The sequence below is a fragment of the Perca flavescens genome, chromosome 3 (assembly GCF_004354835.1).
Source record: "Perca flavescens isolate YP-PL-M2 chromosome 3, PFLA_1.0, whole genome shotgun sequence".
Taxonomy (NCBI): domain Eukaryota; kingdom Metazoa; phylum Chordata; class Actinopteri; order Perciformes; family Percidae; genus Perca; species Perca flavescens.
This window is the reverse complement of record NC_041333.1, coordinates 34,092,888-34,109,984: the sequence shown is the minus strand read 5'-3', so window position 1 is coordinate 34,109,984 and position 17,097 is coordinate 34,092,888. Positions and strand designations below refer to the sequence as shown.

Genomic DNA, 17,097 nt, shown 5'->3' with positions numbered 1-17,097 from the left:
AAAGAAAGACTAACTGGCTTGTAGGAGCCAGAATACTTGCTGTTTGTCCAGGGGGTCAAATACTTGTTTTTCCTCATCAGATGGTTATCAATTTTAATAAATTCATATGATGTGATTTTCTGGAATTTTCTTTGGGATTCTGTCTTTCACTGTTAGAATGTACATATGATTAAAATTGTAGATTTTTGCATTCTTTGTAAGTGGGCAAACCTGCAAAATCAGCAAGGGGTCAAATACTTATTTCCCCCACTGTATATATATATAAATAAGAGGAATATTTTCTTCATGTAAACGCAATCACACATCCTGAGGTTAGTGCGTTAGCAGTCAGAAGTTTTTTTTTTAGGTGTTTAACAGCCTCAAGGAAAAATTAGCAAATCTTTACAGATGGTCGCCCAGTTCCCGAAGCAAAACCCTGAGAAGGACTGGACTGTGTTTGAGGTCAAACCTCCACTTTAAGATTTGTACGGCCGGGTATTTGCAGGTTTCAGAGAGCTATATTTAAGACTTTGTATGAGCTTTAAAGATTAAACAGCCCTATTAAAAAACAAAAACATAAAAATGGGGAATAATATTAAGCAAATAAAAGAAGAAAAAAAGGAATTACTGTACATTAAATTAAAACAATTTAAGTTTTAAGATTCAGATTTTTACACAGTCACATATACACAAACTATTTATTTATTTAATAAGTTAATGAAAATTATAACTTCTTTTTTTCAGGAGGCCGAGTTAGGTTTGGGACTTTGGTTTTGGGTGCAGTTGTTGTGCTTCAGACAGACAGACAAATGGAACAAAATAATAATAATAATAAAAAAAAAAAAACACACAGCAAAGCAATCTCAGTCCCATGCTGTGGTCTAACCTGAGGCCCTGCCCCGAGGCTCTGTACGAGAGTTACGCCCCCGGGCTGCAGAGAGGACACACACAAACACATTACAGTACGGCCAACACACCCACCTTGTCCACGAGACAAATCAAAAGACATCATAACCATGTAAACATCATTAATCTTGCTACTGAGCCAAAGCGTATTATCACTACAGACGTAAACGCATGTGAGACACCAAGATGAGTGCTGTATCGTGGGGTAAAGGCTGCTAAAAATCGAAGTCTCATATAATACACATGTTGATATCATAATTCATTTATATACTGTAACTGTATTCCAGCGTTTAAAGAATTTGAATTGACGTAAAATGGTCTTCACTTTCAGTTTAAAGAACACTTGAAATGTACATATCTTTAAATAAAAAAGGCACTATAAACTAAGGCTGGGTAAAAAAACTTGATCTTCATTTGAAAGATCATATATTGAGTGATGAAATCCAGAGATCCACCCAAGAGACGCGCGGGAATGCTGGCGATCTCGGCAGACATTGCTGTCTTTTACTGGCTTTCACGTTTTAAAGTGAAGATACAGTAGGTATTATTTGAAACAACGTCCTAAGGCATCTATTGGTACCAACCGTGTGATGCTACTGTAGCTTGTTGGGAAGGGGGCTCGTAAGATACGCTAAGTTTTGTTGAGGTAAAAACTGGAATGGCCATTTTCAAAAGTGTCCCTAGACCTCTGAACCTCTGAATGATGAAGAAGATGATGGAAGTTTTTTCTCCTGCAGTACAAATGTATTAATTTTTCCTATTATGAAACGGTGTATGTGAATATATTTCTGCATACTGTGGTTCCTAAACAGTCTTGGAGTTGCATAGATTTGGTATGACTGGAAAGCTGGAACTCCTATAGATTCAATGAGCCCATTTTTATTCATGTGTGATGATGTTAGTCCACAAAGTGGCCATTTCAATGTAGTGAATCTATTTTTTTGAAACTTGACCTCACCTTATAAAATAAACCTGTTGTGACATCAAGAAACTTTGAGAATATCTTTCATATCCAAGCAAAAATTGGTTATGTAACTGAAATATTCCTTATCAAATCGATATTGAATCGAAATTTCTAATCCGTAAATCAGTGGTGATGCCTAACCCTACTCTAAACCAGAAATGTTATTTCTGCACCTGATCAAGTGGAAGTCAAAACTATGACTGAATATTTTATGATTGTGTAAGCCTGGAAAGATGATTACTTAAATTAAGAAAAAAGTTCTTCGGTTATTTTTTTAGCATTTTATTCTGTCAACATTGAGCGATTTTCTCGGGCCACTACAGCAAAACTTCCCCAAAGAAACGCCTTAGTTTTTCATTTTTATTATCTTTTATATTTTAATCATTCCAGACTGACTATTGTTTCATTAAAATATCTAGTTGTACTTGTTTAAATTTACATTACAAGCACCAAGCAACAGTAGAAGGGAAGAGCAGCATTAAAGATGCAAAGCCACTCAAAGGGACTTTGACTTGTGTCCTGGGATTACCACAGTCCCACAGTGAATTATTTTATCATCTGGATGACTGACTAAAATTACCAACACACATGAGCAGAACAAAGCCATAATAAAGCTGCTTACATTGTAAAGAGACTAAATGTGTTTTACTGGCCGCCAGGGTTAAATGTCAATTCACACAAAGACAGGGCTCTAAAATTAAACTTCTTAGTTTTAAAAACTTTTTTTCATTTACAAAGTAAAAACACAGACTGTTTTCGCAAACTTCATGCTAATACTGCTTGTGTTTTACATCCATGAACTGCAGATCAGTTTAAAACAGTTCAAGAGTTATAGAGTAGTAGTTAACAGAGCAGTTTCAGAGTAAAATGAAAGCACTTTTAAGTTCCCAACCAAAAAAATATAAATATAAATGCAAAAGATTACATTTACAGAAATTCTTTGATAGCAATCAATCAATGCATATTGTCAGTTTGTTTATTTTACCAGCTGCTCATATGAACTTTCTGTTTTAATCATGATTATTTAATGCTGGGTTAGGGTTAGTCTCGTGTGAGAGGCCAAGAGATAACGAACAGATGACGACAAGTTCTTTTCATCATTTTAAATATTAAAATATTTTTGGTTTACATGAGTGATTGTGTTGGTGAAACACCTGATTATGTTTGTTTATACGTATATTCAAGCATATTCCTAACTGAGAAGGCTCTGATTATATATATTTGTGTATTTGTGGCTGGTTTATAATGGTCATGGCTGTTTATCCACTTGTTGTTTCAAAGAAAGACTCAGTTGGCCCCCATAAAGGCAAGCTGGGGTCATTCTGAAAGCTCCTCTCAGATCAGCATTACCGCGACTTAAAAAGGTTGATTTGGACTCCAGGGAAATACAGCGATCATTTACATAACGAGCTTAATCAACTCTCATTTACATAACGGCCCTGATTAGCTGGGTGTTGCGTCCTGTGATGTGTTTTTACGATGTGCGTCTATGTGACGACGTGTTGAAGCGACATTGTGTCAGACGAGCAGAGACATGGGATGGAGGTCACCAGCTGTAGTGCAACCACAGCTACAGGACGTGTGTGAGTGTGTGTAAAATGTGTGTGTGGACTTGCCTCTCCTGCTGCCTTGTTCGGGTGTGATGCCCTCTGAGGCCCCATATGGGTCCTCCTTGAACCTGTGAAAAAAGCCGCAGGGTTAGAAAGACCAGACCAACACACACACACACACACACACACACACACACACACACACACACACACACACACACACACACACACACACACACACACACACACACACACACACACACACACACACACACACACACACACACCTCGTCATGCCTGTCAGTCTGAATAAGAGAACGACAAACACTGTCTACCATGTGGAGGAAGTATTCAGGTCCTTTACTTAAGTAAAAGTACTAATAACACACAAATGATTATTTTCATTATGGATTAATCTGCTGATTGTTTTCCCCATTAATCAGTTGTTTCGGTTGTGAAAATTAGCGAGAAATGTTCATCACAATTACCTATAACCCAAAGCAACACATTTCACAATGTTATTTTGTCCAACCGACAGTCCAAACCTCCACATTATAACTAATACGTTACAATTATTAACATTAATAAAAAAAGGAAAAGATGCAAATGTTCATGTTTGTAAAGCTGAAACCATGATATGTAAAAATACGTAAAATCTATCAATCGTTTAGCTATACAACTCACCCGAATCATCATCAGCACAAATGGCTGATGGGCCCCTACGATCGTCAGAACAGTAATCATGATAATCGATGAATCGTTTTACAGAGACGAGGCACAAATTTTTCAAATGTGATGATTCACTGCTTTTCTTTGTCATCGGATTGTAAACTAGATATTTTGGGGTTTTGCACTATTGATCAAATAAAACCGCAATTTGAATAAATCATCTTGTGCTTTGGGAAATTATAGCAGACACCTTCCCTTTTTTTTTTTTTTTTTTTTTATTGACAAAACGATTAATCAATTAACCGAGAGAATACCCGTCAGATTAATTGATAATAAAAACAATTGTTAGTTTCAGCTCTAGATAAAAAATAAATAAAAAATCTTGTTTTTAAAAACACATGCACTCAATGGCATGAGGCACACCGAAAAATCATGAAACAGCAGTTGCTCTGCATTGCAACAAGTTTCAGGCTTCTGCTTGACGCTCCTCCTCCGGCAGAAATCTATCATAGAAATAAATTCAAATTGAAGATGAAATGTTTTCTTCCTCACATGTTCTCTGTCTTCTGTGCGTCCCACTCTCGTCTCCACTGGCCTGTGGCGTTACGATGGCGTGCTAGTCTCTCCTCGTCAATCTGCTCGCGCTCCTTCTTCCAGCGCAGGTACTCGGCTCTCTCCCGGCCGGTCATTGACATGGTCATGTCCATAGAGCCTTTCTGTCCGGGCCTTCGACTCTACAGACAGGTCACAAAGTTAGAAAAATTAACAATGCTAGAGGAGGAAGCATAAGAATGGGTTTGGTTGTTAAAACGCTTTTCTGGCATAGGACCTTTTTAAAGGAACGGCTCTACTCACGGTCCACTCTTTTTCCAGTTCAGCTCCTGTCTTCACGTTATCAAAGTCCAGTCCTCCCCAGTTTCGTACATGTCTCCTGCTGCCCTCCTTGCGGTCTATGTCTGGCGCTGGGCCTGAACGTCTCGGGTCGTCCAGGAAGTTTCGGATCGGCTTGTCTCCATCCTGCTAAGGAGAGGAATTCTAAATGTGAAGCTCTGTCACGATTAAATAGCTTCCTCCATGTTCATTTTGGACACAGCTTGCTATGATCAAAATGTTGAAGTAAAGCCTACTTCGTTTCTCCCCAAAACACAATATCAACACTAAGAATTTGTACATTTATTATGAAAAAAAACAGATCACAGAAGGTCAGCAGATATTAAATCTGGGACGACTTAATAAAAAAAAGGGATTCAGTATATGACAGTTTAAAGTTTATTTTTAAAGCTGATTAACAGGCTGCCAAATGAGATTCTAAGGAGACAGATGCTAGGCAGGAATCTCTGGATGGGTTTGAAAGACAGACAAACCACCAAATAATGTGCTAAAACACTATAAAAATCATTTTTTTAAAACAGGGACTCTCATACCCGCTGTCCTCTCTCATACTCTGCTATTTTCTCCATTTCTTCATTCATCTTCTCAATGTTCTGTCGTCTCTTCTCCTCCCATTCCTGTCCAAAAATAACAACAACACAAGCTGCATCATTAATGACAAAGTCCCCTGTGTTGACACTCCCACTGCATCGCAAGCCTGGCTACATCAAAATGATTAAGGGCCAGGTTTGTCCATGTAGGATTATCGTTGATTTGAACGAGGCCTTAATCACAACCACCACTTTCTCTAAATGACCAGGTGTATCAGAAGATTTTCTAAGAAGAAATTCTAATCTAAATTCGAATTCTGCATTTGTGCAGTTTTACTGTGACTTCATATCAATAACGTTTAGTTATCATGTACCACTTAGTAAAGTAGTTAATCCGCACTCACCTTGGATTTCCTGTCCATGCCACCTGGTGTCCCTCCTCCTTCTCCACCTCCCCCACCTCCTTCTCCTCCTCTTCCTTCGCCTCCTCCTCTTCCTTCGCCTCCTCCTCTTCCCTCGCCTCCTCCTCTTCCTCTCCTTCCTCCTCTACGTCCATGTGCTACTAACTCCCCAGGTTCTCCATCTCTAGGTGTCCTGGGTTCCCATTCTCTTCTTTCATTGCGGCCTCCTCCTCCTCTCTGACTTCCCCGACTCATTCGTCCAGACCCCATCCTCCTTGGGGGGCTATGGCCGTCGCTGGGCCCTCGGTGTCCATCATTTGGCTCACCTCGGTGGCCATCATTTGGCTCTCCTCGGTGGCCATCATTTGGCTCTCCTCGGTGACCATCATTTGGCTCTCGGTGGCTGTCGCTGGGCCCTCGGGGGCCATGATTGGGCCTTTCTCGGTGGCTGTCGCTGGGCCCTCGGGGGCCATGATTGGGCCTTTCTCGGTGGCTGTCGCTGGGCCCTCGGGGGCCGTGATTGGGCCTTTCTCGGTGGCTGTCGGTGGGCCCTCGGGGGCCGTGATTGGGCCTTTCTCGGTGGCTGTCGCTGGGCCCTCGGGGGCCGTGATTGGGCCTTTCTCGGTGGCTGTCATTTGGCTCTCCTTTGTGACCATCGTTTGGCTCTCCTCGGTGGCCGTCGTTTGGCCCTCCTCGGTGGCTGTCGCTCTCCTCTGAGGTCTTCCGGCCGCGAGGCACTCCGGATTTCCAATCGTTCACGACTCTCTTGTCCTGCAGGAAACACACACAGTACTTACAGTGTGGACAGAAGGTTTATGTCGTAGTTACCGAGTACCATATTTTAATCATTTCAGTCAGCATGTGGAGCAGGAGGTCTCAACATGACGGCCGGGATTTTAAGGGGTCATAGAAAAAAATCCTTGCACGGTCAGAAGATGATTAGGATACATTCAAACTTAAAATTTAAATCCTACCAATGAAAAATAAATACATTTATGTTTTCCTATTCACACTAATAATAAATCACAGTGCACATTTACATTGTAGGCTGTTATGTTTGGTGGGTTGGTTCGCCTATTCACTACTCTGCATTAAAGAATGTTTTGGGTCTCATAAACCAAACAGATTGTAAATCACTGCAAGTCATCTGTAAACATGACTACTCTATCATATTCTAGTCTAGAAATTATTTTGGTTATTATTTGGCTGTGGTAAATGTCTCCAAAATTGAATTTAGCAGGTAAAACAAGTATTCCTGTGCTGAATGTACTTTTAATTTAAACAGAAAACAATATCCTCAATCTGAAGAATTGGTGCCACATAAAAAGTACAAAAACATAATCAGGGCTATGGATTATACAAAACTACAACATTACGAACTCAGAGAGCGAGACAGGGAGAGGCAGCGATTGCTCATCAGTTTTTTGAGGAGCTCTTCAAGCTCGAGGATCAGGAGACCGTTGTCAAGCATTGGAAAAGGCTTAACAGAATAATGAACTGAGTTTGCCCTTTTGCGATATAAATATCCATTCAGACTGGTGCACATGTGCAGAAGGCCCGTCTTTGTCTTGTAACCTTTGCAGGTTGAACACCGGGGGTCTGCTGTCATCAGTGGCCATTTTTGAGTCAATCTGGACCTCAGCAGGAGTCGACGGCACGGTTACGCCACCAACCCTCTTGGACTTGATTAGCAACTGTCCTGCTGCAGGAAGCAAATTAGAAACCTGCAACGAGTTTCGATCTCTAGTTGTCATCATTCATCTTTATGCTCTAGTTATGTACAGCAGCCTATTTTCATCATAATGTATGAAATGACAATGTGAAAGGTGTCTCTCGTAGTGACAGTTTTAATTTTGCAGAATCTGCAGCTCCTCTCGGCTTTACAGAGCTTTAAAGGTTTTAGCTCATTGTTAAAAACAACTGTTCTGGTTCCCTCTCACCGCTCTCATAGTATCATTATGCCACTGTACGCTACCTGCTAAAAAAAATCTCACTCGACTGAGGGGTCACCAGCTGATGATTTGATTTCAGTGGCTAGTCCCGAAGCTTATTATTCTATCATAATTATTTATCACACAATTTTTCAATTTCATTAATTTCTCAGAATGTGCATGTACGCTTTATGTGAGGTAGGACTGCACAATTATGTCCAAAATAATAATCATGATTTTGATCAATAATACTTGAAAATGTACTGATTTTAGGGACAAATAATTGTATGGAACACATTTAAATAAACAAGCATAAGAGAGCACTGCTTTTACTTCCGTGTTGTGCTACATTCTTGCTTATATACAAATCTTTCCATCAAAATAAGTAGGGCTGGACACAAAATACAACTATTTGCATATTCGTTCGAAGGGTAGGTATTTGGTTTTCAATTTTGGGATTCAATACTGTAGAATAACAGAATCCTAAAAAATCAATACCTTTAATTAAACCGAAAGACACCTGTTGCAGTACAGTGTTGTCATGGGTTAGTTTAGGAAACACTTGGATTTGATATGCAGTGGGGTTTTCTATGAGTGAAGCTCTTATTTTAAACGTCAATCTTGCAGGCGATCATGCTCATTTCACTGTGGGATGCCAAAATAGTGATAGTGATTAATATTCGATTAATTGTGCAGCCATAATGGGAAGCCAATGTCAATGCACTCCAGCCACTTTCCTTTTTTACGATTCAAAAACTGCCTAACAATGTAGCTCACAACATGATCTGTATGTGTTCATATGGTGCTGATGGTACACGGCAATGAATTTACATACCATGTGGTACATGATAACAGATGTAAGCGGGACTTAATTGCATACTTATCAAACATAAAGAGTTGGATAAACAGATTACAGAGCTTGGTTTGTGTACTTTAATATGTTGAATCAGAATCTCATTAACAGCATGTTGCCCAAACAGGTGAAATCATCTCAGCTCTATTTTAAGACAGAAAGGTTTGCCAAACCAAATCTTTGTACAGGAGAAGCAGAGCTCACCAACACTAAACAGAAAACTCTCATCTCATTAACTCATAAGCCTGTAATTCTGTGCCAAAAAACATAACCTCCTTGGCACAGGCTATTACTGACACAGGGCATGATGGGTAGAGCAGCAGGCGTGTGGTTGGTAAACAGATAAACAGAGTAATGAGAATCTATCAGCTGCGTCTTCTGTCTGCAGGATCATCACAAACCAGATAAAGAGGTTATCTTTTTTTACAGCCAGCAAAACAACGCCCAATGATGGAAAGATGCATCACGGAATCGTGGAACGGATATTCACTTAGAGCTGGGCCATATGGACCAAAAATCTTATCTCTATTTTTAGGCTGATGGAAACATATATAAGGATATATATCATGGTATTTCCTAAGAAGTGAGCTAAATGTTCAGTTGTAAGTCAAAGCCACATATGAGATGTCACAAGCACTGACTGCGATCAAATCAAATGCAAAGACAGGCGTTTCTTCCCTGTTTGACAATATACAGCTGCAAAACATATACATAACTAAATTAATATAAATACCCTACAATAAATAAAAATAGGCCTATCTCTGACAATGTTGTTTTCTAGAATAATAACTGACTCAGCACAAATTACAGTTTTCCTCTCCTGCTTAACCGTGAAACCTACGCTGTAGTTGTACTTGAAAACTTTACAGCTAATTCCTCCTTTGCTCTGACTCAAGCAAGAGCTCTCTTCCTCTAAGCACATCCACGTCTCTCACTGTCTGTCCCTCGCACACCGTAGGCTACACACTGAGCTATTTCCCAAAGGTAACTCTTAGAAGTCATCATTTTCGACCCAGTCGTATTTTACTCGGAGACGCAATGAATGTTATTTTGCGTTTCAACTCGCATGTTGTTTTAGGATTGAGCGCCATTTCATCTTTGAAGTAAACGAGCCTTTTGGTGTCTTTGTTCGCGCAACAGACAGAACAGAGGAAAGTTTAAAGAGTAGAGCCGACACACACCGCACTCTTTCAAGCCACTGGCCCGGGCTGATTGTATTTACTGGTCCAACGTAACTTTTTACTGGCTCCGGAGCATCGGTCAATCCCTATTGTTGGACCCCGTTGTGAGTGAGTGAGCCGGACAGACGCAGCGGAAGAGTGGCAGCGGGGTTATGCACAGTAGGGCTGTCCTCGACTAAAGAAATTCTTAGTCGACTAACACTTATACGATTTTGTCGACTAATCGATTAGTTGATTTAATTGACAGAGCTGTGCGCTTTGAGAGGTGGTTAAGACTAGAAAAGCACAAAATAAATGTAGTTAATTAACCATCTGTAAAACTGAGTTTCTCCACAATTAATCCTGCAAAAGCACCACTTTAAATCTTATGTTTACCATAAATGTGCTCATGAGTTTCTTGGAAATGAGTAATTAAGCATGAATATGCATAAAAATGACTTATCAACTAAAGAAATCTTAGTCGACTAAGACCAAAACGACCGATTAGTCGACTAATCAACTAAGATTTGGCAGCCCTAATGCACAGTGTGTGAGAGAGACGCACAGGCACAGCTTAGCAGAAGAAATGGGTCACGTACCGCAACATCAAACTACTAGGATATAAAACGGAATAGCCTCATCCTATATCTCATTTGAAAATATATCGATATGATTTAAATAGCCGATATACCGCCCAGCCCTATATTCACTGTGTTGTTTCACAGTTTTAAGGAATGAATGTGTGCATCTGTTGGATTATGATTAATCATCTCTCTGACTCAATAAAGATCTACATCAGGTCTTACCCCCGACTGCTTCGAAAGGTCGACTGTGACAGTGAAGTTTTCCTTGTCCGTCTTCCTCCTGTCCGTCTCTGGCTCGTGGGGGCGGGGTTTCCGAGGTGTTGTCACGGCGATGCCCTCCTGCTCTGCCTTCTTCTTGTCTTCCTCTATTTCCTGTTGAGGGTCGTGGGACAGAATGAGTGAGATGAGGCTACAGCCGCGTCGCCAAATCTAAAAACTCCAGATTAATTCTGAACAGGTATTTCAAGCAGTGTGTTCAAACTGGGGTTGCAAAATTTCGGGAATATTCAATTTTCCTTGCAAATTGACTGGAATAAAATAGAAATATAGGGGTTTTCTGCTCAGGCTGTACTACAACCCTTCTACTACCATAAGCAGATAGTAATTGTAAATCCTTCTACTAAAAACGAAAACCAACAATTAAGTTGAGTTGAACTTTAACTAAAACTCATAGAAAAAGGACACAAAAACCTTCCCTATTACATATTTGTCTATTTGCATGTGTTTTCTGAAGTTGCAAGGCGTTTGCCCCTGTCGGCCACCGTACTATGCAATATAAAATTGGGACACATCGAATGAGGTCAACACCATATTTTGTAAAATGGTGGACGTACCACTCTGCTGCATTTAAACCACAAACATATCATGTCAGCTAAATTACATGGTGCAGAGCAAAAGCTGGTCTTTTGCAGGTTGAAGAAAAAAAGTAATTCCTTTAAGCTAACTGAACTGAATGTAATTTGATTTACAATTAAATAAAAATAAAAGCAAATCTGGAGAGTCCACAAAGCATACAAGTTTAAAGTGGTTAAAGAGATCTGTGAAGTGATTGACAATACTAATTTTTTAAGTTCAATAAATGCAACACCTTTCCAAAAGTCAACGAGTAACCGTGATAAATAATCGTGATTATGATTTTTCCATAAACAAGCAGCCCTACACGATGATTCATACAAGTTACATTTTGCGTGTGTTTGTGTACAGTAGAGGTACTCCGTACCTGATACCTCTTGACCAGAGCTTCATTCTTCTTTCTCAGAGCTTCAATTCGTTTGTCTAACTCTGCATCCTTCTCCTCCTTGGTCTTAAGATCCACCGCTGAAGACTGGCACAGAGAGAAGGAGAGTTGGGAGAGCAAAGAAATGATGAGGAGGCCAATCTGTCCTTAATTAAGTACTAGAAAAATATAGATAATAATGTTGTGTTTACAGTTTTTAATTTCTCTCTCTCTCTTACTCACCATAGCTGCCTGTGACTTGTCTTCATACACAGGTGGCTGGCTGCTTGTTCCTCCTGTGGCGAGGAGGATGAAGAGGATGCTGCAGCACAAACCAGTCAAGGATTAGTCCATTAGTTACACTTGCATTTTTTAAAGTCTACCATCCACTACTGCCGCTTCACTTGGATGTTTGAGCTTTACTGTGCAGAGTTTGACACAAAAGTTGCTGAAAGGGGAAGGTTTATCTGAGCTCCCCTTATATTAGCATTTAACTTGGTGACATTAAAACTACTTTAGAGGCCAATCATGTGTGTTGTGGAAACTTAAAGCCTACACAGAGAATTAACTATTCGGTGAAATAGGAGAAATCTTTTTTTTTTTTTTTTTCAATTCAACTTTTGAAATAAACAATGTTTAAACATTTTTCAGGATTATTCGATATGAAAGAAAAAGTAGATTTAATGTTAACATAACCGTATCAATTTATATACCTTTACTTACTGTTTAACTACATTACTACATTCCTGTTTACATTGCATTGCTTATTCATTTTGTATTTATCTGTACCACAAATATATACAATTTTATACCTTTATTAGAATGCACTAATTTGATACTGACTCAAGTAGCTAGATCCGGTAGGTCAGTCACAAATCGGGGCCAATCCATCCAACTCAATTCTATGTTTATACTATATACATCATATACTTTCTATTTTAATTCCTGTTTAGGTTTTGAACAATGTGTTGCTGCACTTAAAGGTTCTCACTTAAATTAAAACTCCTGTTTATCCAGAAGATATTTTACGAAGTTGCTGGTGCATGCTTTATTATTTGTATGATAAATGTTAATTGGGTATGTATTTATTTGTTAGGCCCTAAAAAAGATGGATTGGTGCATCCCGAGATTTAAATTCTGCGCTGTTTTGTGTCTTGAACACTGGAGGGTGTGGATGATTGGGCCCAATTTAGAAAATTTTGCCCTACCTGTAATTCCTGCATATTTACCTAATACAAATACCAAACGTGTTGGTCACAGCAAGAGAAATGTGACTGCCATCTATTGCTAAACAACAATGAAGAGAACAATGCACAGATTAACCAGAAATGTAATCATTAAATAGCTGTAGTAGAATTGGCTCCCTATTACCTTTGTGACCTGAGTAAGCAAGGTTACAGCTGATCACAGAGTTAGGTTTCAACCGTGTGTGTGTGTGTGTGTGTGTGTGTGTGTGTGTGTGTGTGTGTGTGTCACAAGAACCCAAATGAATAAATCCTTCTGTAAGCGTATTAGAGCCGCAGACAGAATAGAAGTTACCTGAGTCACAGAACAAGCAGCCATGGTACACAACAACAACAACACAGACCTGCCCGGGACATTAAACCCTTACTGTACTTCCATGTTATATTTATTTTGGTTTTTCACTCTGCTGGGAAGTAATGTAAGCACACTGAGCCATGTCTGTTCGGATACAAAGCGCCGAACCGCCACGGTGAAAAACACACCACCCAGCCGACACCCCCGACACACACAAAAACAGAGAAATAAACATTTAGAGGCGTTTAAGCGACACATTGTAAATATTACCTGTATCAAGGGGAGCTGTAACGACAGTAAAGAGCAACGTTTGGACTCGTTACTCTTTTCCAATTCCTGCGCCTGTCCTCATTATTGTATTCGGCTTCCTGTTAGCTGCTTCTTCGTCTTGTGGCGTTATGGTGGGTTGTTGGAACGGTGCATACCGCCACCTAGTGTACGGGAGGCGTCTATCGTTTAGGTTGTAAATGTCGGTACACGCATGGTTCCCATTGACATATATAAGATGGGTACACCATAGACAGTATATAAGAAAGAAGGGGTACACGCATTGACATATATATAAAAGCGAAGCTTACCCATAGCTTACCCCCTTTGGGTACACAACATACACTTCTTCTTTATTTAATGGCGGGCTACAAACCAACTTTATATGCCGCCACATACTGTATCGGAGTATGCAACATTAACCTGTTACATTCACATTCTAATGGATAGAGAAGAAATAATTAAAAAGGAGAAGAAGAAAAAGACAAACCTACTCATATTCTATTTATTAATTTTGTTTCATGTAGTAAACATAAACTCATCACCCTTGAAGAGGAAACACATGTTCCAAGAATTTAAATAAATACTTTTGTAGTTAAGATAAGAGTTACCTCTCTTTTCCAGTTCCACCTAAGGCTAAAGAAGTGTTTGGGATGGTTTTCAATACTTGTTGACTAATACTGATCATAGTATACAGATTCTAATATATAAGCATATACAATTTGGACTCCAACTGAAGGACCAGAAAACAGTACTTGGGGATAACAATTTAATTATCTCGGCAAACTATTTTCCATATCCATATATAAGTGTCATTTCTTGAAAACCAGTCCTGTTTGCTGCATGTCTTAACAAAATAATACTGTATAAGAATTATGGTAAATGTTGTAAAATATCTGTATGAAAAAAAATATATGTACCTTAATGACCACTTGTGAGTTTTGTTTTTTGCCATTATTATTTATTACTATTTTAAGATTTCTTTTATGTGTTATTAATATCACTCGCTCGGTTGTATTTTCTTGAATATGCCTTTTTGATTGTAAAATTGTGAATAATTGAATGATAAAAAAAAGTTGTAAGACACTCATGCTCTCTGCTGCTCCGCCTTTACATGCTCGCAGTCTTCGCCAGGCCACAGTTGTCATGCAAGTTGATTTGCAAAGTGGATGCTTTTACACAGAGACATGGGGGCGTCTCACAGACACCCAGAGACTCAGAGAGAAGCCCAATACTTCTCCAGGCTTTTATCCTCTTACATAACATCATTACAGTTTCACAACATTCACTCTTAGGTTAGAGTTGATTATGTTTTGGCAGCTACAAGCACACAAGCACTTACCACAACAAGTCCCATAACATGACTGTTGAGTTAAAATGAAAGTTTGAGCGCTATACTTTAGTTTGCTCATATTCTCTGCTTTTTCCTCTACTGAAACTGCTGTCCTGCACTGGGCCTGAATATTTGGATTGTATGTGTGCACACACTTTTTTGCAACCTTTATTTAGTGCAATTAGAAAACTATATTTCTTAAAGCCTGCATGCATGCCCTGAATACAAAAAATATATAAAAAAAAGTAGCATGGAGTAATAGTGAGTGATGAAATGCAGTAAAATGCAATCATACAGGCACCGATAAAAATTATATTTGTAGATGTTGGTAATCTAGTTTTAAATTCAATTTAAGAGACATTTTACATACCAAGATATGTTGCTTATAATAATTAAAATCAGAAATCAAACTCAAAACAGTAAAAACTGGGTCTCAGATTATATCGTTTAATATAACATTTATTACATAGAAAATTGATTATAGATTAATAAACCATGCAAGTATATAATACTGACAACACTGCAATGTAAAACAATTATAAATGCATTAAAGACAAATTAAATTTCTGCACATATGATAAAAAAAAAAATCACAATCAGTACAGAAACACAAGATAAAACTGTAAAGGTAAAAAAGGTTTTGGCAAAAAACACCTTAGGTGACACTAATGTTTAAAGGTTAATTACCACCATGTTAAACAATATTTTAAACAATATCACATAACATAGCAGCCCCCTCCTGTGGGTTAGGGTGCAGCCCAACAGTGATCCCTATAATCACATCACAACAAAATTAAGAAAACAACCAACATATATATATATATATATATATATATATATATATATATATATACAATATCATATAATAAATATATACAAAACACCCTGTCACGATCAAAGGTTGACTTCTAACCTGCAAACCTTATTTTAGTAAATATATCTCCGTTTTTTTCTCCATTTAAATGTTGTTTTTGTTGCATAAATGTCTAACATCCATTGTTTTAAAATCAAGTCTATAACACACTGCATTACAGACAATGATGAAATTAACATATCTGATGTGAAAGCTGCTCTCCTCTCCTGGTCCTCAGGTTCACAGCGACTACAGCAGCACAGAGCATCAGCAGCAGGACACTGAGCACTGAGCATCTCACTTTGAAGAAGGTGGAGTAAATCCCAAAGGGCTCCATGTACACTAGAAGAGTTCTGCTTGTTGACACACACTGATCATCTTGGTCAATAACTAACCAACAGTACTCCCCTGCGTCTTCCACTGAGACATTAGAGATAACCAGGCTCCCATTAGACCAGCTCACTCTGCTCACGTTCAGATCAAACTGTATATGAAAGATTCTTCCTTCTGTTGGATTTGAGTTGATGAACCAAAGGCCCCACTTACCCTCTCTCCAATCTGTGCATCTGAGGGTGACTTCTTCTCCCTCTGAGAAGAGCTCTACAGCAGGTGGGCCAAATCTGGGGCACGCCACCAGCCAATACGTTTGCTCTCTCATAAAGGGCTTTACAGTTGTACCAATCTGAGTGATTTAATGTTAGAGATGAAAACACCAGCGAGTAGTTTTAGTCCACTGAAGGCGCAGTGTGGTTTTGTTGTCCTAGGTACGTCTCAGAGAGTGTTTTTGGATTAAACCTCTTCCAACGTAGGGGCTGGTCATCAGTGGCATCAGGGAGAGTGCACGGCAACATAGCTGTCTCTTCCACTGAGTGGTAGATTGTCTCTGATTGTAGGAACATCTGTACAGTGTGACTGCTAACACACTGCTGTTGGTTCATCACCAGACAGGTGTACCCTGTAAAGTCTGTCGCTGTGACGTTAAATACACAAAGAGCTGATGTATTTGTCACCACTTGGTATCTTCCTTTAACATTGTCCATCACTGATGTCATATTGTCCCCAAAAACTCTGGTCCAGATTTCTTGCTTGCCACTAAGCTCGAGCCACTGGATATCCAGGTTGTCAGCCGCTCCCTTCCACGGCAGGTCCAGTGTTTCTCCAAGGCTCGCTCAAATAGGTATCGTCTCATCCACTGAACAAATAGTAATACTAACGTTTTTATTATACGTCACTTTGCTCTCAGTCCAACAGTCCTCTTGGTACAGGCCGGAGTCTGAATGGGTCAGATTGAAGATCATGTAATAGGAAATATCTGCTCTGCTGACAAGTCGTTGTTACAAGTCTTCAGGTACTGTTGAGTGACCAGAGGTCAGAGGTGTTCCACAGGACGAGCTTCTCATCACCAACAGATCTGGAGATCAGGCAGAAGTCGGTGTTCGTTGGGAGATTAGAGAAGTAAGAGTCCTTTTCC

General features: G+C 39.3%; 1 protein-coding gene across 3 annotated transcripts in view; it reads right to left on the bottom strand.

The window, feature by feature from the left end:
- ccdc9 (coiled-coil domain containing 9) overlaps nt 1-13,614 on the bottom strand; it is a 32,390-nt gene extending 18,776 nt beyond the window's left edge. Inside the window, exons 1-10 of one of the 3 annotated variants that reach the window (XM_028573810.1) lie at nt 13,444-13,614; nt 11,878-11,956; nt 11,638-11,742; nt 10,641-10,790; nt 5,894-6,661; nt 5,493-5,576; nt 4,924-5,088; nt 4,621-4,802; nt 3,466-3,527; nt 866-910 (exon numbers count right to left, since the gene is read on the bottom strand). In XM_028573810.1, coding sequence (XP_028429611.1) covers nt 866-910; nt 3,466-3,527; nt 4,621-4,802; nt 4,924-5,088; nt 5,493-5,576; nt 5,894-6,661; nt 10,641-10,790; nt 11,638-11,742; nt 11,878-11,880 — 1,564 coding nt within the window. In that variant the 5' untranslated portion in view covers nt 11,881-11,956; nt 13,444-13,614. The remainder of the gene's footprint in view (nt 1-865; nt 911-3,465; nt 3,528-4,620; nt 4,803-4,923; nt 5,089-5,492; nt 5,577-5,893; nt 6,662-10,640; nt 10,791-11,637; nt 11,743-11,877; nt 11,957-13,443) is intronic. The other 2 variants (XM_028573811.1, XM_028573812.1) reach the window with 2 other exon arrangements.
- Between the last annotated feature and the right edge of the window lie 3,483 nt (nt 13,615-17,097).